This window comes from Patella vulgata, chromosome 1 (assembly GCF_932274485.2).
Source record: "Patella vulgata chromosome 1, xgPatVulg1.2, whole genome shotgun sequence".
Lineage (NCBI taxonomy): Eukaryota > Metazoa > Mollusca > Gastropoda > Patellidae > Patella > Patella vulgata.
The window spans coordinates 19,970,532-19,997,393 of NC_065879.2; the positions used below are offsets into that span (position 1 = coordinate 19,970,532).

The window sequence follows — 26,862 nt, forward strand, 5'->3', positions numbered from 1 at the left end:
TCTCCAATGAACGAATAATGTTTCACTTGTATGTAGTCCTGACTAAATCGTCTTTGCTGACTGTCCGAAGAACTTTCTCAGGTAACATCGGGAGCAAACCCGAAAACCCCGGGCCGGTGTCTTACGCACTGAGCCACCACGTCGCTTGTATCGACGTTTATATTATGCTAGAAAAACAACTAGAACGACAACAAAAATTAACCGTTTAATTAAATGTATATAAAAAGGTTATAATTGGTGAAATGATATGATTATGTGTATACATTATTTTGATATAAATAGTAATACTGTATTAATAATATATATGAAGTTTTATATTTTTATATAATATCACAAGGCATAGATTTAGATTTAGTTTAAAATGACAGTCAATCCTTAATTTGGGTAAACAATAAAATTATCGATTGGATTCTATAAGTTAATAATTCCTCGTTCAACATTTAATGCCATTTTTAGTTGAAAATAACGTTCTTTATGCTAAATTGTCATCTTTAGTTGAAAATTGTAGCGTTTTTGTTTCAAAAATGCCCCTCAAAATGCAATTTCGAAGCAAGCAGATTTCGTGCAATACACGAGTTATGTCCCATGGTTACAATTTCCAAACTTGCTTGGAAATAGAATTTTGAGGGGCATTTTTGAAACAAAAACGCTACAATTTTCAACTAAAGATGACAATTTAGCATAAAGAACGGTATATCATCAAATGTCGATACATTTTTTGTGATATGAGTTCTTTTTTTATATATATATTATAATATTGTCTAGTTGGGTATGATGATATGCGCATGGATAGAAGGTCAAACTCCTGTGGTAAATGTAACACGCGGAAACGCGTACATGGGAAATGGGCCTTAGATTACCAAATTACAAATCAGACACTCGTTGACCAGGAATCGCTATAATATATGGATTTGCTTTGAACATTCTGGAATTGATTTCTTTCGATCTCAATGTGACAATCAAGTAAAAAGAAACGAAGATTTCCGGGGACTCCGCATGGGGTAACTAAAAAGCTATTTCTGCCATCACAACTGAATCCGCTAAATTGTTCGAGTCACGATTCTTCTTCGGTTATAAGGAATGGTTGAACTGTGGTATGATTCGATTCCATGTCACTTGTTTGTAATTCCGTCAGACGTTCCTGGGAGCACACCATTTTAGTTTTACACAGTTTCGGAAAATGAAAGTAGATGTTGAAAAAGGGTAATGTCCACGAGTAATTTTCGAGTCGTACACTACGTCAGGCGTTTCTTGCGGACAAACGAGCACACCATTTTAGTTTTACACAGGTTCGGAAAATGAAAGTAGCGTTTGTTGAAAAGAGGTAATAATCCACGAGAAAGAGATGTTATGCAATAAAGGAAGTAAAAAATCTCATTTCTTTAAATCGTTATAAGACAAAAAACACCATCAAACGTAAGCCACCACATTGCAAGGTAGTCCATCAAAATTTAACTCAAATGCAGCTACTTGATTGGCTTTGAGTCCACCGTGAGTGACATACAGAACCATATCTGATGATAAAGCCAGTCCTGCCGGGTGGCTAATTCCATGAGCAGACGTCACAATATGGCGTAGGAATCTCCCAGTGGACGAAAACACAGACACCCTGTCATTGTAATGATCCGACACAAGAATATTCCCGAAACTATCCGTACTTGTCGCATAAGGCACTTTCAGACATCCATCGTTCTTTCCAAACTTACCAATCTGTCGAATGAACAGTCCATTTGAATCGAATATCTTCAAGCAGTTATTTCCAGAATCACTCACAATTATCTCCCCATTTTTGGAAACCGTGACGTAACGTGGTTGATTAAAGCTTTGATTCTTACCCACGTGCTGTATGAAGTTTCCATTTTTGTCCACCACCGACACTCGGTTGGTAACTATGTCCGATATGATGAAATTCCCCCTACAATCCACATCGATTCCACTCGGTCCGCTTAAAATATTCTGTCCAAACGTTCCGACGAGTCGTCCGTCCGGCGAAAGTATCGTTACGGCTTTTATTTTACGTGACGTTGCGGCGATGTAACCCTCGGAAGTGGTAATAATACCACGAGGTTCTATCAACTCATCGAGGACGTAAGCCACTGTCGGAGACCCTCTCTCGTTAAACACCTGCAACTTGCTATTCACCATATCGGAGACTAGAATATTTCCGTGAGACAGCGACACTACATCCGTTGCATCCTGAAGCTGGCCGTAACCACTGCCTTTCGTTCCGAACTTTTTGCCAAAGTTGATTTTAAACCCATTCGAATGCTCCTCGTTGTAGTCGAACTTAACGCTGGTGTTTTCACTCAGGCGGGGAGATGTGTCTATTTCATTTTCGTCTAAAGGTTCTGACGGTTCCGTGAACTGGACGATTTCTTCAAACGCAGACGGACGATTAGACACCGAGCCATTTTCTGCCATTGTTATTCTACCGCTAAATTTCGGCTGGATTTCAATTATTTCGTTAATTTCACAGATTTCGTCGATGTCGTCTGCGAATCTGACGGTGCGTGTGGCGGTCATTTTGAATCAGCAGACTTCTTTAACGGTATCTTGATTTGGTATGTAGGTGCTTCTTACATTTTATCCTGAATATAAATAGACAAGAAACAATTAAAAAAATGATCGAGACTATAGAATATATGAACATAAGATTACCGAGACAAGTTATTATGCCAGAAGCATAACGTCAGCTATCATAATGCTCAAGCATAACGTCCGCGGTTATAACGCCCAATGCAATAACATAATCTGTCGTAACGCCTACCAGGAGCAGTGTGGTAATACCCGCTGTTATAAAGTTCACTGTCTAACGCCCACTGTCATACAACGAACTGCTCTAGCGTCCACTGTTATAACGCCCGCTGTCATAACACCAAGGGCCGTGTATATACGGTCCATGATAAAACCAATTGCCGTAACGCCCACTGTGATACACCTAACTGACCTATATAGCGACCACTTTCATAACACCCACTGTCATTCACCCCACTGTCATAACGCCCGCTGTCCTACCCCACCCCACCCCCTACTGTCATAGCGACCACTGTCGGAACGTTCTTACATCATAACGTCCACTGTTTTACGTCCCACTGCCATAGCGCCCACTTGCATGGCGCCCGTTGTCATAACACCAACTTTCATACATCCGACTGTCATGGCGTCGTCCATTTGCATAACACCCACTGTCATAATATCCACTGTTATATAGCTCACTGTCATACACTATACTGTCATAACGTCCACTGTCAAATACCCCGCTGTCAGAACGTCCACTATTTTAATAATTAGCTTGCTCTCAGGGGAATAGTCCCATAGAAACCCACGAGTTCAAAAGGGTCACTTTATTTCATATCACGTACAAGCGCGAGATTGAAATAATAACACTTGCACAGATAAATGGTCTATTGATTTACAAGGCCCACGTGGTTAGACCACTCCGGCTGTACAGTCATATTATACAACCTAAACAGGATGCTCGCCATATAAATGAACAAAACGCTATTTTACTAAGTGACAATTCCCATGCATTGAAACACGTACGCATATATTTAATTTATACAGTACATTAAAGTTGCATTATGTTAGATCGATAATGAGCTGACAGTTCCCGCTATAATAGTTAAAAAATAGATAATGTAAAGGAAATATGCTGAAAATTTCAGTCACATTACGGTTATTCATCAATGGACGTTGAACAGGAGATCGGGTTCAAATCTAATGAAAATCGAACCCACCAGATGGTGCCCAGAGTCGATTATGGTCTTGCTATGTTTATAAATGTCTAATTAATAGTTTATATAACATTTCAGGTCTAAAGAAAGACCTGCAATAGACAGATTTAACTCTTGCATAAGGTATGTTTAACCAACCAATTTGTAACACCTTGAAATAAAATTAAATGAAATGAAATGGGGTTTAACGTCTGCTCCGACTGGACTAATGATGACGGGTATTCCCAAATTTTGCAGCGGCACTACGGCCTACTCTATAAATCGAATTCCATCTGCCAAGGGATCTTTTACGTGCACGCCAATATGTACACGGGACCTCGAGGTTTAATCGTCCCATCCGAACGACTATACGGGAATAAAATTAAATGAAATGAAATGGGGTTTAACGTCTGCTCCGACTGGACTAATGATGACGGGTATTTCCAATTTTGCAGCGGCACTACGGCCTACTCTATAAATCGAATTCCATCTGCCAAGGGATCTTTTACGTGCACGCCAATATGTACACGGGACCTCGAGGTTTAATCGTCCCATCCGAACGACTATACGGGAAAAATAAAATGAAAAGGAGTTAAAGGTCCCACATTCTGCACCGACTGCACTACGGCCCACTCTTATACCAACCGTTAATGTTTCTTTACTGTACACGCCCTGCTCAGCTACATAAATGTTTTTGTAAATCAACACTTTTTGTGAGAAAAGTTTCTCGGCCCGTGTGCTTTATCTTTTATCGTCAGATGTGGAACAGGATGGACACTCAAAGCGCGAGATAATGATATAGACATTATGTGATATCACAATTAATGCTTTCCATCCATGAAATTGAATCACAATGTCATTGTATTAATTCATAATAAAAATTGACGTCAAACGAGGTGTTGAATTGTCCTGTTTAAAAAGCTAAATGTGTATGTATTTACGCCAAAATGACGATAGAGACCATGCGGGATCAGGAACCTGGCAAACCCCCTCCTGCAAAAATTCCTGGATCCACCCCTGAAGGAACGGCATGTGGGGACATTGGCGTGCAGGCAAAAGATCCTTTGGCAGTTGAAATGCGATGATGAGTAGGTATCTTCATCAGTCTCACTGGCGCAGAAGGTTAGAGCACAATTACATCCAGCCTATTGAATCGTTTTTATAAGTAGCAATATTGTTATTTATTAAAATAAAAAAACCCCAAAAAACACGTACAGTCTTTAGAGAGAGATAGAGAGAGGGGGGGGGGGGCTGGTAACGCCCATTCGACACAACCTTGGTCAATTCGGGACAAACAAATGGTTTATTTCAATCGTTAGTTAGAAAGGCCACCCTGCTACTTATCACGCACAAGCAGAGAATAGAAACCACGCCACTTGACTCATTGACAGATCTTATAGTATCTAAAGTGCACGTGTTAAACCATTTGGCCACCCAACCCCCAACGTGTTAAACCCTTTGGCCACCCAACCCCCCAGGTGTTCAACCCTTCGGCCACCCAACCCCAACGTGTTAAACCCTTTGGCCACCCAACCCTCAGGCGTTAAACTATTCAGTCCCCACTCCTAAAATAGATATAGAATACTTTACTTCGTCTTGTTACAATGTCTCCGTGGTTAATCCGTTATATTATTCAAAACAATAAATAACAAAAGGCAATAATAATGTTTGCTTATCCGACCAGAGAAAATCTATATTGTGTTAGATATAACGATCAGTGTACAGGCTTACTAATACGATGTACATAGATTAAGACTCCTACACACCCCTAGGACATGAATTACAAATGATGTAAGACGGTGTATAAAACCAGTAATATGTATAACCATAGTCATTAACACAATCATATAGAGATCTAGTTACTTCGAGATTAGATCTCTGTCCTGAATGTCCACCATTTAAAAATTACAAATGACGTAAGACAGTGTATAAAGCCAGAGATATAAATAACCATAGCCATTAAAGATACATTATGTAATATTTAACTGTTCTCACCTAAAAGTTAAAAATATTATAAAGAGGTGATATGTTGAAAATTACTTCATTCTGAGCTAAATTACGACTGTGTAGAGAATGACCGAGTCTCGATTGTCATTGCTACCGTTGTTACGATAATAAACAAAGTCTCGATTATCTATATTTTAATTAAATCATTAAATGCCAATCATTTTTAAATTCGGTGAAAATGAAGAGCCCCGATTACCTAGAGAGTTCATTATAGTCTTGTCATGTCGAATTAGAAATTTATGTAACATTTTGGGTCTAAAAAAAGACAAGCAATGGGCAGAATTAGCCCTTGAATTATGCATCGCTCACGTAATTCCTCAGAGAGCTATCTAATTTCAAAACAGATGTATAAATGGCCGCCATATTGAAGAATTAGTGCAGTATTTTGCTACGCGTTCTACATCTTCCATACACACAAAGACTAAATAAACAGTTTCAATTACAGTTAAATGGAAGCAGAATAAATAGTTCTCATTATTCGCGAAAATATACTTTGTGTTTTCGACTGAAGTCGCCAAATTAGTTATAGATTAAAATATCGGTCAACTAGCGTCGTGTCTGCTGTCAAACGAAGCTAATTGTAGACTGACCGCGTATGTTTTGTATGATATAACCATAGCGATTAACATAGAGTAAGTATTATCATTATCGTGCACGATGTTACACTCTCCAATTATAAGGCCAAGAACAAAAATACCCGTGTTTACGGTTACTTGACCCGAAGAAGCGGGGTCGGTTGGATAATCGTGTAGTAAGGTTGGATAGAAGTAACTGAACTAATATGAAATATGGGAGCCGCCAGGGCTAAGTGGGTTAGACGCTGGCTCGCTAGTCTGGAGGTCGTGGGTTCGAGTGTGGTTTTCTCTTGTTAGTGGTGCAGGACGGAGGCCATGACAAGACAGCTGTCTAGTCGTTCGGATAGGACACATTGGAGTGCACGTAAAAGATCCTTGGCAGTTGAAATTCTATATAAGAGTACTACGTAGCGCCGGCGCTGTCCGGGCAAAATTTCCCTCATATCACACTGTGTGGCGTATGCCTGTCTACATTAGCCCAGTCGGTGCAGAACAGTTGGACGTTAAACCCCATTTTATTTCATTTAAAATAAATGGAAATTCTGTTTTTATAACTCTTATGACCGGTTTTAATCATATTCTATGATTATAATACATGTGTTTACATTATTAGTTGTTTTATAAGCATTTATTCCCTGTTAAACATGGCTTACTTCCAATTAGAATATTCTGTGAGGAATTTAATATATAGTATAGCTTGAATATGTTTTTTTATTATCCAAATATACCATCAAAGCACACAATTTGTACACGGGACCGTATCTTTAACAAGTTTCATTCAGTGATTGCTCATCGATACGCTCTGATTATTAAAGGACAATATTGGTGTCAGTCATTATTACATATCTGATATAGCTGGTTAAATACATTCAAATATAATTTTAACACAAAGATCATTGCTACGAGAGATATGTAACAAGCACGTGAAGAAACGGGAAGTGACGCCAAACATGACAAACACGAGTTATCCTTCTATATAACTGATTGAATTAACGAGCGATTACAGACAAACGATCGAATTTCATTTTACTGATAATTCCGTTGAAGTTGAAAAGTTGTGAAATGGGACGATGAGAGGGTATCTCACAATTCAAAAATAGAATTGGCTGTCACTAGATAAGGGAAAACGAGAAAAATAGAAAAATCCCGTGCTTTCCCCCGTTTTTATTCATTCTGTTCAATAAAAACATGGTAATGCACGGACTTTTCCTAATTTGTTCGTTATCTTTTACTACTGACAGCCAATTTTATTTTTGAATTGTCAGATATCCTCTCACCGTCTCATATAATAACTTTTCATCTTCAACTGAATTATCAGTGAAATGAAATTCGATCGCGTGTCTGTTATCGCTCGTTAATTCAATCAGTTATATAGAAGGATAACTCATGTTTGTCATGTTTGGCGTCACTTCCCGTTTCTTCACGTGCTTGTTACACATCTCCCGTAGCAATGATCTCTGTGTTAAAATTATATTTGGGATGTAGTTAACCAGTTCTATCACATATTTTATAATGGCTAACTGCACCAGAATTGTCCTTTATCTGGTCATTATGTAACCGTGAACTAATGGGGGGTTAATAAGACTGTGAAATCTACATGAAGGTTAAATTGTAAAGGTGTTAATATATACACTCATGTGCAGAATATTGTAGAATAATAACAAGCAGTGAACATACCTTTTTCATAAAAATGAAATGGGCTTTAACGTCCTACTCTTCTGCCTTTTTCATAATACAGGTGCCAATTATAAACATGCGTGTATATAACAACAACCAATGTAGAAAAAAACATTTACAGTTTGCAAGTCCTAGTATATCATATACTTCACATGTGTGTATTTATTACCACCTGTATAAATTAAGAGAGAGAGAGAGAGAGAGAGCTCCTACTCCTTGCCACGCACTTGAGTCAATGTCAGACCTTATGATATCAAAAAGCGCTAGTTCGCTCGATAAAAAAAAACCATGTTATTTCGGGACTAACATAATAGTACAGTTTTAATATAATTTGCTTGCGCGAATTAAAGGAAACCGTGGTAATCATAGAAACCGATGATTATACAGAACTCCTGACTTGCATAGATAGCATGTGTTAAATCAGTCTCCCACTCAAACCCCAGCTTAACCTAATAACGGACCAAATATTTAATCAATTTATTTAATCTGAATGTCAAATTTTTAGTCGATTTGGTTCGTGACGGATTAAAATGAATCCACTAGTTGCTAGTAAGTGGATTGTATGGATTATTTCTTTATATTTTTTTTTTATAACTGTAAAATACAGATCTATATTTCATTTCGTTTTTTTTGTTTATACCTTCGATCGCCTCTACCGGTTGTAGTGCAAGGTCGCGTCAGAGGTCGTGCGAGCGGCTTTTGGCCCTATGACGTCAGTCGTTCTATTAATCAATCAGCGTTGATGTTTCTAGTGGGTTAACCACAGTAGTTCCGTGCACCTCACGCCAAAAACTCGCCGTAACAGACCGTTTCATTCGCTAATCACTCACATCATCTAGAAAACGGGTTATATAACAACTCTTTCAAAACTTAGTGTAGTAAAGACAAGTAAAACGAAATTTTGAACTATAAAAAAACGAAACGAAACAGGATTTGTAATTTAATCAGATTGGTAAGAGCTCTTTTTTCAAGCTTCAAGTGTTATATAAATTATTCTTTAGACATTTATTTACATAATCAATCCTTCAGACCACCGGGTGGTCGTGATACTAAATGGATTAGAACATCCTCACCATTTGATAATTGAACGTTAGAATGGATAATCGAGACTGTGATTATAATCGTAGCAATGATACTTGATAATCGAGACTATATCGTCAACACTTCAATCACTCATAGCCTCGCCCCGAATAAAGTAATCTGACTGAAAATTTCAATACATTTATTTTTCATTGCCTACTTTTAAATTATTATAGCAAGGACTGTCAACACTGTATATCTTACCCAATGCTTCTTCATTACAAACTTTAAAAAAAGCAGGACATTATTATTATTATTCATCTTCTCTAGCGCTTCATTATATCCGGTGATATTTCTAAGAGCTTAACAAATGTCACATCACCGCTTGTAATAATATTTAAACAAGTGTGTTTTTAATTCCGATTTAAATTTAACAAAAGTTGAACTTCCTCTAATTGTTCTTTGTAGCTTATTCCACATAACATGGGCACCATTTATAGGGAAAGATTTGAAATGAATTGGGGTTTAACACTGTTCTGCTCCGACTGCGCTAATGGAAACAGGCATACGCCATACAGTGTTCTATGAGGGAAATTGTGCCAGGACAGATGGCCTACTATTATATCGAATTGCGACTGCCAAGTGTAAACGGGATCTCGGATTTTCGTCCCACCCCAACGACTAGACAGCTGTCCGTGTCGGGCCCTACGTCCTGCACCAGTTGGAACCACGCCGGAAAATCCCGGTAAACTTTCTCGGCCAACACCCGGAGAAAACCGGAGACCTCCAGGCTAGCGAGCCAGCAGCTACCGTAACTCCAAACCTTATTTCATTTCCTTTGATAGTAGATAATCCCGCCTTGTTCCTCTGCGATGCAATTCCATTATTTCCACAGCGACTACACAAACAGCCAGAAACTACCTACCAATGTAATCAGCTAATAATACCTGCAGGACGAACACATCACACACAATAGCCAAGATATCAAATCCAAATGAAATACAAATTACAAACAATCAAAGAACTTTTAGATGAAATGAATTTAACCAAAGCGTAGGCGTCCACATGGATCGAGCATCGTGTAATTTTGAAGTTAAAACATTTTAGTTTTAGCCCGGGCGAAGGAGCTGCCATCGCGCAGGTGTTCGATGCCGTGCGGACGAGCTTACCTTAATCATGGACCTGATAATACATTATAAGGCCCATGACTTAAATATAAAGTAAGTTAAAATAGTTTTAAACATTTTACAAAACGTGTTATCACCAGATATCAAAATTATCAATGAACTATTGTTTCAAAATAAAGGAGACACTACCTCTAGTTGTCACATAATATAGTCCTTTCATATAAACTTTAAACGTTTCTTATAGCAGAGAGTCACGTTCAGGCCCCGTCTTCAGTGATAACTGACCACTATATATTGGGTTTCCCGGTGGCCAGACACAACGAGTGGATGGCTAGTAAACAAAAAGATATCGGACAATACCAGTCAACAGTTGACCAATCACGAGTGTTTTGACCGTGGATTGACCACCTATAGTCAACAAAAGTTATGTAATCCTTCGCATGTACATACAACCCTTCAAGTATCAGAGCATATCAAATAACGAGTAGTGTGTGAGTGTATATGGCTTGGAGATAGGGGCACCTGCTCAACCTCGTGGGTTTACTCCGTGTACTCCGGTTTCCTCCCCCAGGAAAGACCTCTGCGCGTGCGCTAAGATAATAAAGAATAAGACAACGTGTCTGCGATATCCCCCTCGGTGGAAGCGGACGTTAAAAACTAAGAACAACAACATCGAGCGCTTCTTCTGTCAACACCGGGAGCGAACGTACCCGAGACCTCCTTGTGAACGGTTCTTTATAAGATTTAAAGCGGGGTTTTATACAGATCTTGGTTTATAAGGATTAAATCGGGTGTTTTATCTAAAGTCTTTAGTTATCTTGACATTGTTGTGACACCTTTTTATCAAGTCAATTTCATGGTACACCGGATTGAACAAAATAGCCAACACCTGCAGATAACCCGATAATAGTTAACAGGGTAATTACAGACAAGCCGATAATGGCTAACGGTATGGACAGAGAGAGAAATGGGGTTTAACGTCCACTCGACACAAACTAGGTCATTTCGGGACTAACATATGGTTTAATTTTATTTCAATAATTCGCTTGCGCGTAGGGGTCTTTAGCAGTGGGAGGAAACCGAAGGACCCGGAGAAAACCCACGACCATACCCTACAGGCGACCCTACCCCTTGTCACGTACAAACGGGGATTCGAAACCACGTCAGTTGACTCAACGTTACGGACAGGGATAAGACTACTAATCCTATCCCCATTGTATTCATGTACTGCAATTTCTCACCAATTATGTTCGTTGAAATACGTGAACAGCCTAAATTGAACGACAATCGTTTTCACCTGCCTAATCTATCCTACACGTTTTAAAAAAAAAAAATAAAAAAAAAAATAGTTTGTCGTTTGTGAATCAGCCATTTTTAATTATTTCCCCATTGTCTTGTGGGGTATGTTTTTCTTGGTAAATTACAAATGGCACTCGAAACCATAGAGTCGCGTACCGATTTATAATGTCACTGTGTCTTAACTGTTCGATATTAGAATCCCATGTTTCATCCTAAGATAACGACATAAATATTGATTGAAATAGACCAACATTTAATACTAATTCGTGTTTTTGATTTTAAATATTATGGATAATATTGAGTTAGAGGGTTAGTCCCTTTAAATCCATGACACCTCTTTGTCTATTATAGATAATGCCTAGCCAATTAAAAATTTATTCTTCGGGAATACCGCATATATCCCGGAAAAAATTATATATTTATTAACCAAAAATACGTGATTGGTCTTCTCCTCAAAATAGTTCTATATATTTAAGTCTTGAAATTCTAAATGAAACTCAAGTTGAATATTTTTTTTTATCAAAAAATTAAATTGATTTTGCCTAAACACCGGATTATAGTTAACGGTACAGTAAGGAGTAAGAGCTAAATCTTCCTATTGCAGATTTTTATTTTGGCCTCAAATGTTATAGCCATTTCATATAATCTATTTTTGAACTAGTGAAGCAAGAACGGCCAGTGCCTTATCTAATTCTTACATAATGCATCTTTAATTGGCGTAAATATTAATTCTACTTGATTCCGGATGGCAACCTTAATTACAACATTCGAGTACTGTTCAAATATAATCAGCTTTCTACGTGTACATGTAGCTGGAAGTGGCTGATTAATTTGATGAAACTCGATCGTAATTGTTGATAAGCCCGGACATGTATTCGCCATATTAAATATTAACTGTCATTGGTCTGGAAAGTTTTCCATGATTTTTCCATGGTCAGTGGTGTAATGAAATGAAATGGGGTCTTACGTCCTACTGTTCTGCGCCGACTGGGCTAATGAAGACGGGCATACGCCATACCGTGTGCTATGAGGGAAATGTTACCCGGACAGCGGCACTACGACCTACTCTTATATTGAATTCCCACTGCCAAGGGATCTTTAATGTGCACGTCAATATGTTCACGGGACCTCAGTTTTTCGTCCTATCCGAACGTCTAAACAGCTGTCCAACTGACATCGACTGATTGAGATTCATCAGAATCTTGTTCAGTGAAACTTTATAATACGAGAAAGAATAGACATTTACCTGTCGTGATCACCTGATAACAACGTCGATACAAATAGGTATGTTATTTGACCAGTTGTACACCTTAAAAACACCTTTAATACCTTTCAGCCAGGTGTGTAATTTGACTAGTATTATTAGTACACCTTTGAAATCTTTCACCCCGTCACACGTATGCAATTTGGCCACTTTTAACACCTTTCATTCTGACTGATCGTTAAATCTTAGCATCTATTCCTATATTTGCTCGAGTTTTACCTGCCTGAGATTAATATCGGTATAAAATCGTAGAACCTAGTTATATATATATGACCGAGTTTTACCTTCCTTCTGAGCCAGGTATTATTGGTAGTCACGTCCTCGTGTGTTGGTATTAATTAACTTTATTATCACTGCTTCGTTCTGTCTCTCTGTAATCCAGCATGTCTATCTACATCACCTGATATTCGTTAACTTAATTTAATAAAGGATGGCGTTCATACGTCGCGTTTACAGGCTGTGCCCAGTTCTACATGACACAGTTAATGTCCAGCGCTATATAATTACAAATGAAGGATATGAAATGGGGTTTAACGTCCTACAGTTCGGCTCCGACTGAGCAATTGATAACAAACATGCGCCATATACAGTGTGCTATGTGGGATATTTTTCCGGACAGCGGCGCTACGATCTACTCTTATATCGAATTCCAACTGCCAAGCGTTGGTTTACGTGCACGTCAATGTGTACACGGGACCCCGTCTTTTTGTCTCATCCGAACGACTATACTTTGTCCCTTACCAGTCCCTCTGCCATGCTCCACAACTGCATGGGTTCTGGGGCCTATTTCACGAAATTTTAACTAAGATAAAATCCAAATTTTAGTAATTTGATTGGATAATATTCGGTTGATTTTAGTGCTTAGCTAATCAAAATTGAAGTATCTACTAAAATTCGGATTTTATCTTGAGTTAAAATTTCGTGAAACAGGGCCCTGGTCCTTTGTGAATTGTACAAAGGTTTTGGCCCTTCTAGAGATCACAATGTTTGTCCGATTTAATGGAACTTCAAATGGCTCAATTTGGTGTGTGAGTGATTTTATCGCAAATGATAGGCTGTCAGGCAACGAAGCATACGTCGCAGCAGCTAAATCGTCGGAAGTCAACAATCTTGAAAATGGGCTTTTTCAAAAAGTAGCCCTACTGCGGCAGACACACTGGGTGAATTTCTGCCCGAATCACAAGTTTGTATCACCTTTTACGTCACATGATTAAATATGGCACCGACCAAGAATAATAAAAAAAAAATAGCTGTAGTGGTGGGAATTCTTTTAATTTTACGCGGTATACGTCGATGTAGAAAGAGGGGAGAGAATAGGAATGACTGGGCGAAAACCTGGATCTGTCGCCGAGACACACAAGTTTTTTCATTAATAACCTCGTTCGAGAAATGGCGAGGAAGACGTTGGCGGTTATAAAGCCGTGACTTTCTCGGCATATGTGATCGGCCATTGTAACATGCTTAAGGGTAAATCTTGCGTTTTGATTGGTCAATTAGACAGCGTCGATTGGACAATAACACCCCTCTGTTTTAGTGTTTTAGTAATGTCTATTAAAATGCCAAAATAGCTTGTTACAATGTCGATAAACACTTCCTGTTTCGCATTTAGAGGGGTGTTATTGTCCAATAGACATGTCCTGATATTTTACATGAGTGAGAGAGAAAGAGAGAGAGAGAGAGAGAGAGAGAGAGAGAGAGATGGGGTTTAACGTCCACTCGACACAAACTAGGTCATTTCGGGACTAGCACATGGTTTAATTTTATTTCAATAATTCGCTTGCGCTTAGGGGTCTTTAGCAGTGGGAGGAAACCGGGGGACCCGGAGAAAACCCACGAGGTTGGACAGGCGACCCTACTCCTTGCCACGTACAACCGGGGATTCGAAACCACGCCAGTTGACTCAATGACAGACTTTATGGTACAGCGCGCACGTGCTAACCATTCAGCAACCCAACCCCCCTTTTACATTAGAACCCGCGACGCTAACCTGTCTTGGGTCCTAATGATCTCAGGACATGTCTATTGGACAACAACACCACTATAAATGCGAAAAAGGAAGTGTTTATCTCCTAAATGAATTCTACAATCGGGCGATCTTTTCGGCGAAAGAGACACACTAGGGTAAAATAAACGCGGCGAATGAACATTCGACCGAATATATCAAACATATTGAGCGAATTATTCGGGGGATACAAAATCGGCATTGGGACTCTGGACACACTAGGAGAATTTCGGCGGCGATTGATTCGACCGAACGATTGATTCGGCTAGTGTTTCCTCCGCTTAAGCAATAATTTTGCTAATTTTAATCCGGCTTTTTTTAATTCTTGAGTGTAATTATTATAAACACTTAAGACCAATTTATACTATTCAAAAAAAGTAGGGGATATTTGATTTTGGGGGCATAATACTAAAATATGCAAATGACTACGAAAAAAGTCACTATAGAACCTAACAGAAGAAACATTTCCAGTTACATGTGACGCCCAAACGCACCAATAGCTACCGCATGGAATGCAGGTGATGCTTGGGATCATCATGGGGGTCCAACCCAAGATTTGCACGACTCTGACTTTGAATGTTACAGTCATTGTGGCATTGAATTCCAGGGTGGAAACATCAGTTTAATTGTTTTAGTGACCAGAAAACAAATTTTGATATGCGTCGGCTTACCCAAAATGAAAGGTTACGTGCCCTTGGCATGCTACAGATCGGCACAACACAGGCGGTTGTGGCGCGGACGATGAATGTTTCTCAGTCTGTCATAAGCAGGCTATGGTCCAGATACCGTGATACACAATCTGTACAGGACAGACCACGCTCAGGTCGACCAAGGGCGACAACTCAAGCCCAGGATCGATTTATCCGTACCTTGGCCTTGAGAAATCGTGTCATCACAGCAAATCAGATCAGCACTCGTCTTCAAACAGACACTGGTGTGAGAGTGAGTGGCCAGACGATTCGGAATCGACTGCATAGGGGTCACCTTCGCGCCCGACGTCCTCGCGTGATCCCTTGTTTGAGAGATCATCACATTCAGGCAAGACGTCGTTGGTGTAGGGATCGTCAACACTGGGATAATCGACGCTGGAGCAATGTGATGTTTTCAGATGAGTCAAGGTTCACTGTTGATTTTTTGGACAGACGTAGGAGGGTGTGGCGTCGTCGAAACGAGCGCTTCCAAGACGTTAACGTCATCAGACATGATCGATTTGGGGGTGGTTCTGTTATGGTGTAGGGAGGCATCACTGTTACTGGAAGAACGGCTTTACATGTTGTTGCAGGGCGTGTTACAGGCCAGTACTACCGGGACAACATCTTGGCAGTCCATGTTGTGCCGTTCGCACGACGTCATGGCCGCCGTTTCATCTTCCAGGATGACAACGCAAGATGTCACAGGGCCAGGATCGTTACAGGTTACCTCCAACATCAGAACATCACCACATTACCTTGGCCAGCACTGAGTCCCGACCTCTCCCCCATCGAGCATGTCTGGGACATGCTTGGACAGAGGTTACGTCAACGTCAACAACGTCCTGCCAATGTCCAAGAACTTGCTGCTGCGTTGCAACAGGAATGGGACAATCTGGACCAAAATGACCTTAGACGTCTCATTAGGAGTATGCCACGTCGGATCAATGCTTGTTTGGCAAACAGAGGAGGATTTACCCGTTACTGACTTGGTTGTGATGCTGTGGTAACTTTGCTGTTTGACCCCGGGTATCATTTTACCCCTATAATGGTCAGTCTGTGCCTTACTTAGTCTAACGATCATTTGGAATAAATCGATGAATGTGAACTTCATTTCATTTTGTCATTTGTTTCTTCGTCAGTTTCATTAGGTGACTTTAATTACACTTAAAAATCAAATATCCCCTACTTTTTTTGAATAGTATATATCCGATCGGAGGCCAGGGTGGCTCAATGAGTAGGACGTTGCCTGACTAGCCTAGTGGTCCCGTGTTCGATCCCTGCGTTAGCCGAGATCGTTCATAGGGATTTTCCGGCGCGGTTTCCCCTTGTCAGTGCTAAAGCGCCGAGGGCCTGAAAATGGACAACGTATAGTCGTTCGGATGGGACGAAAACCGAAGCCCCGTGTAAACATTGGCGGACCCGTAAATAAACCCTTGCCAGCTGGAATACGATATAAGAGTAGGCCGTAGCTCCGCGGTCTGGGTAAAACTTACATCATAGCACACTGTATAGTCGTTCGGATGGGACGAAAACCGAGGCCCCGTGTAAACATTGGCGGACCCGTAAATGAACCCTTGACAGCTGGAATACGATATAAGAGTAGGCCGTAGCTCCGCGGTCTGGGTAAAACTTACATCATAGCACACTGTATGGCGTGTCCGTCTTCATTAGATCAGTATGAGCAGATGACTAGAACGTTATTTCATTACATTTCATTATATACCCATTCCCCTGTTTCGTCGCATCTGAACCATTAGAGGCTGCGGGGGCAAAATGTTCTGCAATGTGTACATGGGACAACGGTTGTTTGCCCCATTTGACGAACGACTAGAGGAAACCAGGCTAAATAAATTACGAGCAATTTGTCTAGGCGAATACCGGAATCGAACCCTAAGAAAACCAAAATAGGACTAAAAGGGAACGCTTGTTTTGACAGGAACAAGTAGGACCACTTGACATCCGGTATCAATTTCCTTATTAAGGGACACGTGTTTACAACTATAACCTTTATCAGAAAGATGTGACAATGGTTAAATAAACCGGTAAATACAGGTCAGCTTAGTCATCCAGAAAAACAAATTTAAAATCTCGTCTTGTGCGTTTCAGTTTTACAAATTTAGTTTTATTCTTGTACCTCATTCTTAAACACCATAAGTCATCCAAAGAAAACAAACTTAGTATACCGTCTTGTGCGTGTTAATATTACATACCATATCAATTCAGTTTGAAGTTTAGTGCGCTTCAATTCATTAACAGCATAGTCATCCAGAAAAACAAACTTCGTACATGTATGTCGTTTAGTACGTTTTAATTTTACATATCATAGTCATCCAGGAAAAAAACAAATTCAGTATTTCGGTATGTCGTTTTGTTTGTTTCAATATTAGACAGCATTGTCATGCAGAAAAAACAATGGAGACAGGGTATCGAGTGGGCTAACGCCTGCGCTTTAAATCAAATGGCACCCCTCTCTCTCTCTCTCTCTCTCTCTCTCTCTCGCTCTCTCTCTCTCTCCATAGCAAGTGCAGGGCGGCTGCACCACACACAATTACACAAACAAATATGCAATACGAAGAAATCACAAACAAACATATCAGATTAAGCGAATGGATCCGGGAGTTAGCCGTCAGCGTCCACTGTGCTGTACAGTCCGGGCCTGTAGCGATACAGACTTCACTCAGAAATGAAAACTAACAACAAGGATGGATATATCCCAAAAACATTGTATAATACTAGTATAAGTCATGATCTGCTAAATGCCACATGAAATATGAATGTCAGCATGTTGAAGAGAAAACAATTACCTATAAAGGTAACCATATCGGTGAACTGTATAAAAAGCCAGACAGCCTACTACTAAAAAAAAAACTGAATACAAAGAAGCAAACGGATAAAGTGCGACATGTCACGACGACAGTGAGTCATCTGTTGAATGACGTGACATAAAGGGCGATAGTTTGCCAAATGACGTCAAGATGTCGTTTATTGCAAAACCCTAATTATGAATGGTCCAGATGGTGTAAATATGAAACGATATTGCTTGTAATAAGGTTTTTAGGGTTACTGAATTTAATATTGGGTTAAAATCTTAATTTCAGATAGGATTGTCACACTTCAAATTTTGCGTAAGCTAAAATCATCAGGAAACATTACAGAAAATATTTTTACGATCAGTTTTAAAAAACCGGGGAGAGAACCCCACCGGACCCCCAATAGAGTGGGAACCCCTCACGAGATCAAGTTCGAGAACCCTCGGTTCGTCTCTTGCTTGTGAAAAACTGTAGCCTACTACTGTGACAATCACAAATGTCGTGAAATGAATAACAGACAGAAATAAACCCGTGGTAACTATAGGCCTTGATGCTACTAGGGACAGACCGGGGGTCGAGGATATCTAAACCATGATGTACCCTGTAGTTCGGATATAATCTGAAAACCATGTTTACACACATGAATTTAATTTATGATACGTTTCTTTTAAATGAATATATTGTTAACGCGTTTTAAACATCTGGATGCAGTTTGTTTTGAAAATTCTAGGTACACACAGTTAACCACCCATGGATGTTTTAATGACAATAAATCATATAGTTTATTCAGGTTGGCGTAAGACATAAATGAATAGATGCAGTTGGTTTTACTTGAATGTAGATATTAATTATCTATGTTGCAAATATAGAACCTTTCATATAGTCTTACGTATTTGTCAACATCAAGGTGGACTTGTTCAATTGTTCCATTTAGTCTATTTAGATTTGTGCAGATGAATAGCCCCCCCCCCCCCCGCACCGCATATTTATCAATTTTCTTGTTTCATTTGACTAAACAAAACATTTTGTAAGAATTTATGCTTTTATAGATTGAACAAAATGCTGATAAATGTTGGGTTGTATGAAATATGCTCGAGGCGATTTTAATTTTTTTTTTTCAATTTAACCGTCTGCATGAAAAATCTGATTTTTAAACGCGTTTGATAGCGCTTATATCTCTTTTATCTTTTATTTTATTTTCTTATGAATTAGGCTATATAACAATAATGTGCGCCTTTTGTTGTATAATAATATACTATTCAAAAAAAGTAGGGGATATTTGATTTTGGGGGCATAATACTAAAATATGCAAATGACTACGACAAAAGTCACTATAGAACCTAACAGAAGAAACATTTCCAGTTACATGTGACGCCCAAACGCACCAATAGCTACCGCATGGAATGCAGGTGATGCTTGGGATCATCATGGGGTCCAACCCAAGATTTGCACGACTCTGACTTTGAATGTTACAGTCATTGTGGCATTGAATTCCAGGGTGGAAACATCAGTTTAATTGTTTTAGTGACCAGAAAACAAATTTTGATATGCGTCGGCTTACCCAAAATGAAAGGTTACGTGCCCTTGGCATGCTACAGATCGGCACAACACAGGCGGTTGTGGCGCGGACGATGAATGTTTCTCAGTCTGTCATAAGCAGGCTATGGTCCAGATACCGTGATACACAATCTGTACAGGACAGACCACGCTCAGGTCGACCAAGGGCGACAACTCAAGCCCAGGATCGATTTATCCGTACCTTGGCCTTGAGAAATCGTGTCATCACAGCAAATCAGATCAGCGCTTTGAATGTTACAGTCATTGTGGCATTGAATTCCAGGGTGGAAACATCAGTTTAATTGTTTTAGTGACCAGAAAACAAATTTTGATATGCGTCGGCTTACCCAAAATGAAAGGTTACGTGCCCTTGGCATGCTACAGATCGGCACAACACAGGCGGTTGTGGCGCGGACGATGAATGTTTCTCAGTCTGTCATAAGCAGGCTATGGTCCAGATACCGTGATACACAATCTGTACAGGACAGACCACGCTCAGGTCGACCAAGGGCGACAACTCAAGCCCAGGATCGATTTATCCGTACCTTGGCCTTGAGAAATCGTGTCATCACAGCAAATCAGATCAGCGCTCGTCTTCAAACAGACACTGGTGTGAGAGTGAGTGGCCAGACGATTCGGAATCGACTGCATAGGGGTCACCTTCGCGCCCGACGTCCTCGCGTGATCCCTTGTTTGAGAGATCATCACATTCAGGCAAGACGTCGTTGGTGTAGGGATCGTCAACACTGGGATAATCGACGCTGGAGCAATGTGATGTTTTCAGATGAGTCAAGGTTCACTGTTGATTTTTTGGACAGACGTAGGAGGGTGTGGCGTCATCAGACATGATCGATTTGGGGGTGGTTCTGTTATGGTGTGGGGAGGCATCACTGTTGCTGGAAGAACGGCTTTACATGTTGTTGCAGGGCGTGTTACAGGCCAGTACTACCGGGACAACATCTTGGCAGTCCATGTTGTGCCGTTCGCACGACGTCATGGCCGCCGTTTCATCTTCCAGGATGACAACGCAAGATGTCACAGGGCCAGGATCGTTACAGGTTACCTCCAACAACAGAACATCACCACATTACCTTGGCCAGCACTGAGTCCCGACCTCTCCCCCATCGAACATGTCTGGGACATGCTTGGACAGAGGTTAAGTCAACGTCAACAACTTCCTGCCAATGTCCAAGAACTTGCTGCTGCGTTGCAACAGGAATGGGACAATCTGGACCAAAATGACCTTAGACGTCTCATTAGGAGTATGCCACGTCGGATCAATGCTTGTTTGGCAAACAGAGGAGGATTTACCCGTTACAAACTTGGTTGTGATGCTGTGGTAACTTTGCTGTTTGACCCCGGGTATCATTTTACCCTTATAATGGTCAGTCTGTGCCTTACTTAGTCTAACGATCATTTGGAATAAATCGATGAATGTGAACTTCATTTCATTTTGTCATTTGTTTCTTCGTCAGTTTCATTAGGTGACTTTAATAACACTTAAAAATCAAATATCCCCTACTTTTTTTGAATAGTATAGTATGTTCAGCTTTAGTTTTCGTTAAAAACCCCAGTATGTTTTATCTCATATAGACTCTTTTTCGCGGAAATCTATGACATATCTATCCATCCTGTATGTATGGACAGCCAGCTGCGACAAATTTCTGGCTTGACCGTAACAGTTGTCGAAACTTTATCTATATACGACTTTGGTTTATTGCACTTTAACTCAAAAACAAGCTTTTCGGTGTTTTGAAGATGGGTCAAACAATATAATTCCGCTTCACTTCATCCTACTATGCTATTAGAAAGATCATGTATCCATTGTATTATATGATAAAGTGAACTATTGAATTACAGTCTCTAATTTGATCTAAACAACAATTTATTAAGTGCATACTATAAAGTTTTTGTAATACGTATCACAGTATATATCGACTGGACCAGAAAAACAAAACACTGAGTTCACTATTTAAAGTGGAATAAATCAAAAAGTATTGTACATATATCATTCACATTTCAAATATGGATGTTTGACAACTTCACTATAAACCGTAGCATTTCGTTCAGGCAAAAGATAATTTGACATTCTCTTTACGAATCTTACTTATGTTAACACTGTTTGCCCGATGTACCTACAATTGGTGTGTAGTTGTCTAACATCCACATTGTAGATCCACATAATATGGGAATGTGGAACGTTAATGACATAGGTACAATACTATCTGAACTATTCCACTTTCAATTAGCTAAATCTCTTACTCATTATCATCCAAAGTCTTCCACATTGAAAACACGAATTATTTGTCAATTTAAATCAACATTGACGTTGCGATCTTACCGGGCAAAGATGGGTTTCTAAAATCCAATATTTAACACAAAATAAACATTTTACCATTGGTACACGAATCGTGTACCATAATACATTTCAGCGCCATTTGTAACAAGGGACTCGAAGAACAAGGTTAGACATATTCCTCAAGTCGTGACCTCATATTCTTATCTGGAGAGCATGCGCAATAAATACTATCGGTGTAGACTGGAATAACCAGACGCTAGAGATTGACATTCGATTGAAACTTCTCGCGTATTTCGCCGAACATAACTGATTAGAAATTAGAGTCAAAACAGAAACGATTGAATGTAAATCAGTTTATATACATTCATATTACATTACTATTTACATTGCGACCCATTTGTGTCAATTTCTAAGTCCCAAATATTAGAAATTTAGCTCCTTTAAAAAGTGTATTCGTTTATCTGGGTTACCCGATTTTATTTCATGTGTGATATTTTCACGTTGAGATCGTATCAGTGATTATACACGACATTAAACAAGTCTAATGTTCCACCAAATACGATCAACATGAAATTTAGCATGCTTTTGCTTTGGTAAATTTACTAAACTTAGGCTGTCTGTCTACAGTTAACTCCTCTTCAGAACAGACACTAAGCTAGTTGACCGACATTTTAAGTCCTAATCAAATGGTTTTAGTCGAAAACACTAAGTGTACTTCGAGAATTTTGTTTGAGTAATAATTCTGCTTCCATATTTTAATAAAATTGAAAAAGTTTATTTGTTCTTTGTGTGTATGACAGATGTGAAACGGAGTAGAAACGCATTACAAAACAGTATACTAATTTTTGGATGTGGCGACCACTCAGGATTTATTTTCAAAGAATTAAGGAGATGGATCTCTGTGTGCAGAATGGCACATAGGTTGCCGGACTTATTGTTCCAAGATGGCGACGTTGACGTCATACTATTTCCGGTCCATTTAGTACTAGTTAATTAAGGCATGATAAAAGTCTCACGTTAGATTGATGACAAATATGTTACTCTTTAATTACACAGAAGTCTACTTAACGGATAAAGCATTGTCAGTTTAGACAGTTAAGAGTCTGAATTTATTCCTCAAGGGTCGTGAGGAGGTCCATGATAAAAGATACCAGTTTGTTGTTTGTTACACATTTAACGTCCAGTACATCATACATGATTTTATGGACATGTTAATTTTAATTAAGTTATTTAAATATTAAGGAGTAATAAAAAAATGTGTAAAATGTAGGCTATATGAAAATTTCACTTAAAACAAGGTGCTAAAATTCACTGTCTTGACAAAAAAAAAACAGGAAGTGCGTTTCATTCATGTAAGCTGGGCAGTAATTTGATAAATAAACATTCCCTGGTCAGTAATTTGAGAGTGAAATTGGGATCAGTATTCCCATTGACGATAGATCCCAACTCCTTCTTGATATTTTTAAATGAATTTCAAATGATATCTAGTCGACATGTAATCCCCTTGAGGGTAGATTACAATTCTTGTTTGATTTATTTTTAATAAAGTGATATCTAGTTCATTTTTAATGAAGTTGTCGTGATATCTAGTTGATCTAGGAGAAGAAAATGTCAATTGAAATTGTATCTTATATCAATCGTTTGATTTACATAAAGAAGCTCATTGAAGCATAGCCGCCATTTACAGTCCAATAAATAATGTAAAACCATACCGATATTAAATCAATTATAATTATAATAGATCAATTATACACATACAGACCTCCACTCCCGGCATTAATTATTTGGAATGACGCATACATCTATTGTCACTTGGGACTATGGGTATACAAAATGTCCGCAATATGAGACATGTCAAAATGTCGGCGGTTTTCAGATTTAACTTGTATACACATAAATACCCCCGCCCCCCCCCCCCCGCCAATAATTATTTGGAATGTGGACGCGATAGAATTTATGACCTATATCTATTTTCACATGACTCCCTGAGTATACAAAATGTCGGCAACATGTGACACGTCAATATTAGCAGATTTAACGACACTGATTCGAGAAAAGAAATTACATGTACATAAAACTGTAACTGTGTTTTAAAGGATGCAGACAACTGTGATATTTAAAAAATACAATGTAAAACTGGCATGATGGTATGAATCACTACAGCTGGCATGATGGTATGAATCAATACAACTGGCATGGTGGTATGAATCAATACAACTGGCATGATGGTATGAATCAATACAATGTAAAACTGACATGATGGGATACATCAATACACACAGGAAAAATGGCAAGATGGGGTGGGATATATAAATATGGTTTTACAATTTAATGCAAATAAATAGCAAAGGCCAATCAAAGTTGATTTGCTTACGTCATTTTATAACAAGAAACCATAAATGTTCATATCCCTACTCCATATAGACGGATGTGTCGAATACGGCCGGTTTTATTTCAATATACCATATATTATGAATCCTAAAGATTTGTTTTACTTCTTAAACCTTTACTTATATCTTAAAGGGACATTATATCTTCCAATCTTCGATTTAATTTGGACACAGTTAAAAGTTAATCTGATTGTTTAACCATCGTCAAATCCTTCTGATAAAAGTTATAATTTAAACATTAATACAGGATGTTAAGTAATAATCGGTGTAGTCCGAGAGTGTTCCTTCGGATTATCCATCCTTGTTTTCTCTTGTCAGTGGTGCAGGAGAGCGACGTCCCCTTGTCAGTGGTGCAGGAGGAGAGTGGCAAAGTTGTTCGGATGGAACGAAAAAGGGGATTTCCATTTTCACATTGGCGTCAGTATTCAAAGAGAAATTGGTGCAGGATGGAGGGCCTGGCAAAGGGCCAACGTATAGTCGTTCGGATGGAACGCAAAACCGATGCCCCATGTACACATTAGTGTGCATGTAAGAAAGCCCTTGACAGTTGGAATTCGATACAAGAGAAGGCCGTAGAGCCGCTGTCCGTGCAAAATTTGTGTCACATGCTCATCTTTAATACCCAGCTTGTCTTTCTTTTTAACATCCCGGTGCAGAAAGGTAAAACGTTAAACTGTTAAACCCCTTTCACGCGGGAAGATTTATAGTCAAAGCCACATTACATCTTGAAAATTATAACCCCTCTTTACGAAAACGTCACTGTCTCTTTGTTAATTTGACAGTTAGTGTCAGCTTTATTTGACAATAAATATATTTTATAAATGCTTTTATCACCGTGTGTTATTTTATTTTATGTTCAATGAAGTCATAAAAACTACCCCGCAGACATTTGATTGATAAAGCAGCCCAATACAGCATATAAATATTATATTTTGTACACAATTGGAGACAGATTTTAAATGAAATTCATGAAATGGGGTTTAACGTCATTAAACTGTCCTCAAAACTTTTAATTCGTCGGAGGGGACAAAATAGGGGAATGGGTAAATGTATTGAGCGGGTATATAATGAAATTAAATGAAATGAAATGGGGTTTAACGTCGTACTGTTCTGCACCGACTGGAATAATGAAGACGGACATACGCCATACAGTGTGTTATGAGGGAAATATTTCCCTGACAGCGACGCTACGGCATACTCTTATATTGAATTCCAACTGTAAAGCGTTCTTTTACGTGCACGCCAGTGCATACACGGGACCTTGGTTTCTCGTCCCATCCGAACTAATCTGAAATGTGTCGGGAGCCGCCGTGACTCAGTTACCCCCTTGGCTCTCTAGCCTGGACGTTGCGGGTTTGACGAGAAAGTTCACCAAGATTTCCCGGCGTGGTTTCCCCTTGTCAGTGGTACAGGCCGGAGGGCCTGACAAGGGCAGCTGTCTAGTCGTTGGAGTAGGACGAAAAACCGAGGTCCTATCTACATATATTGGCGTGCACGTAAAGGAACCCTTGGCAGTCGAAATTATATGGCGTGTGGGGAAATAGAACTTTAAACCGTTTTTTAATTTATTTCATATAAAAAAAAAAAAAATTAAAATACGATAGTTGAGAGATAAATGTGATAAATGCAATGTCATTTGAATTCTTTTTCTAAGGAGATTTACGCACTTGTTATGTCGGTCCCTGGCCTTTATATAGTCAGAAAATCTCACAAGGGATCAGAAATTGTTTCTCGCCATGTATATACCACAGCTGTCCAACCTCGTTGGTTTTCTTCGGGTCCCCCGGTTTCCTCCCATTGATAAAAACCGCTAAGCGCAAGCGAATTCTTGAAACAAAATTGAACTTTTATTCCTGAAATGACCTGTTTTTTGTCGAGTGGAGGTTAAACCTCATTTCTCTCTCTCATATATCATAGCGTTGCTGTCTAGGTCAAATATCCCTCAGAGAGCACTGCATGGTGAATGCCAGTCTTCATTAGCCAGGGTGGAGCAGAACATTGGGACGTTAATAAACCCCATTTCATTTCATTTCGATCACCAGAGAAAATTCAGGTTTTACACCTTACTCAAAGGTTATAACGCAGACTGGTGCACTATGTCTAATAGTATTTAAATGCATACACACCTCAAATGATCGTCTGCAAAATGTCGTCTGCTACATTTTATCAACTCGGGTGTTGTCGTGTACGTGCTGTGCCATGGAAACGCATGTATGTTCCTTGTATTTAAGTTAATACACTGAAAAAAAACTTGTGTTGAAAGAACACAAACTTGTGTTAAATTCAACACAAGTTAGGTGTCTCTATTTAACAACACAAACTTGTGTTAAAACAACACAAAACTTGTGTTAAAACAACACAAAACTTGTGTTAAATGTTGAAACAACACAAAACTTGTGTTAAAATGTATCAAACAACACAAAACTTGTG

At 39.2% G+C, this 26,862-nt stretch overlaps 1 protein-coding gene across 8 annotated transcripts; it reads right to left on the reverse strand.

Annotated features, from left to right (window-relative positions):
* Window positions 1–232: 232 nt before the first annotated feature.
* On the reverse strand, window positions 233–26,673 carry LOC126822918 (tripartite motif-containing protein 2). Of its 8 annotated transcripts, none has more exons than XM_050551837.2 (2): window positions 26,559–26,673; window positions 233–2,588 (listed from the first exon to the last, which is right to left on the reverse strand). In XM_050551837.2, the coding sequence occupies exon 2, from the start codon at window positions 2,521–2,523 to the stop codon at window positions 1,411–1,413; it is 1,113 nt and encodes a 370-aa protein (XP_050407794.1). In that variant the 5' UTR covers window positions 2,524–2,588; window positions 26,559–26,673; the 3' UTR covers window positions 233–1,410. The 8 variants fall into 8 exon arrangements, with proteins under 8 accessions (XP_050407794.1, XP_050407797.1, XP_050407796.1 ...); XM_050551840.2 differs by lacking the exon at window positions 26,559–26,673 and adding an exon at window positions 12,967–13,050; XM_050551839.2 differs by lacking the exon at window positions 26,559–26,673 and adding an exon at window positions 12,748–12,900.
* Window positions 26,674–26,862: the final 189 nt, after the last annotated feature.

Bases quoted from the DNA above. Each gene is read 5' to 3' on its own strand.
- LOC126822918 (XM_050551837.2), bottom strand. From the start codon at position 2,523: ATGACCGCCACACGCACCGTCAGATTCGCAGACGACATCGACGAAATC.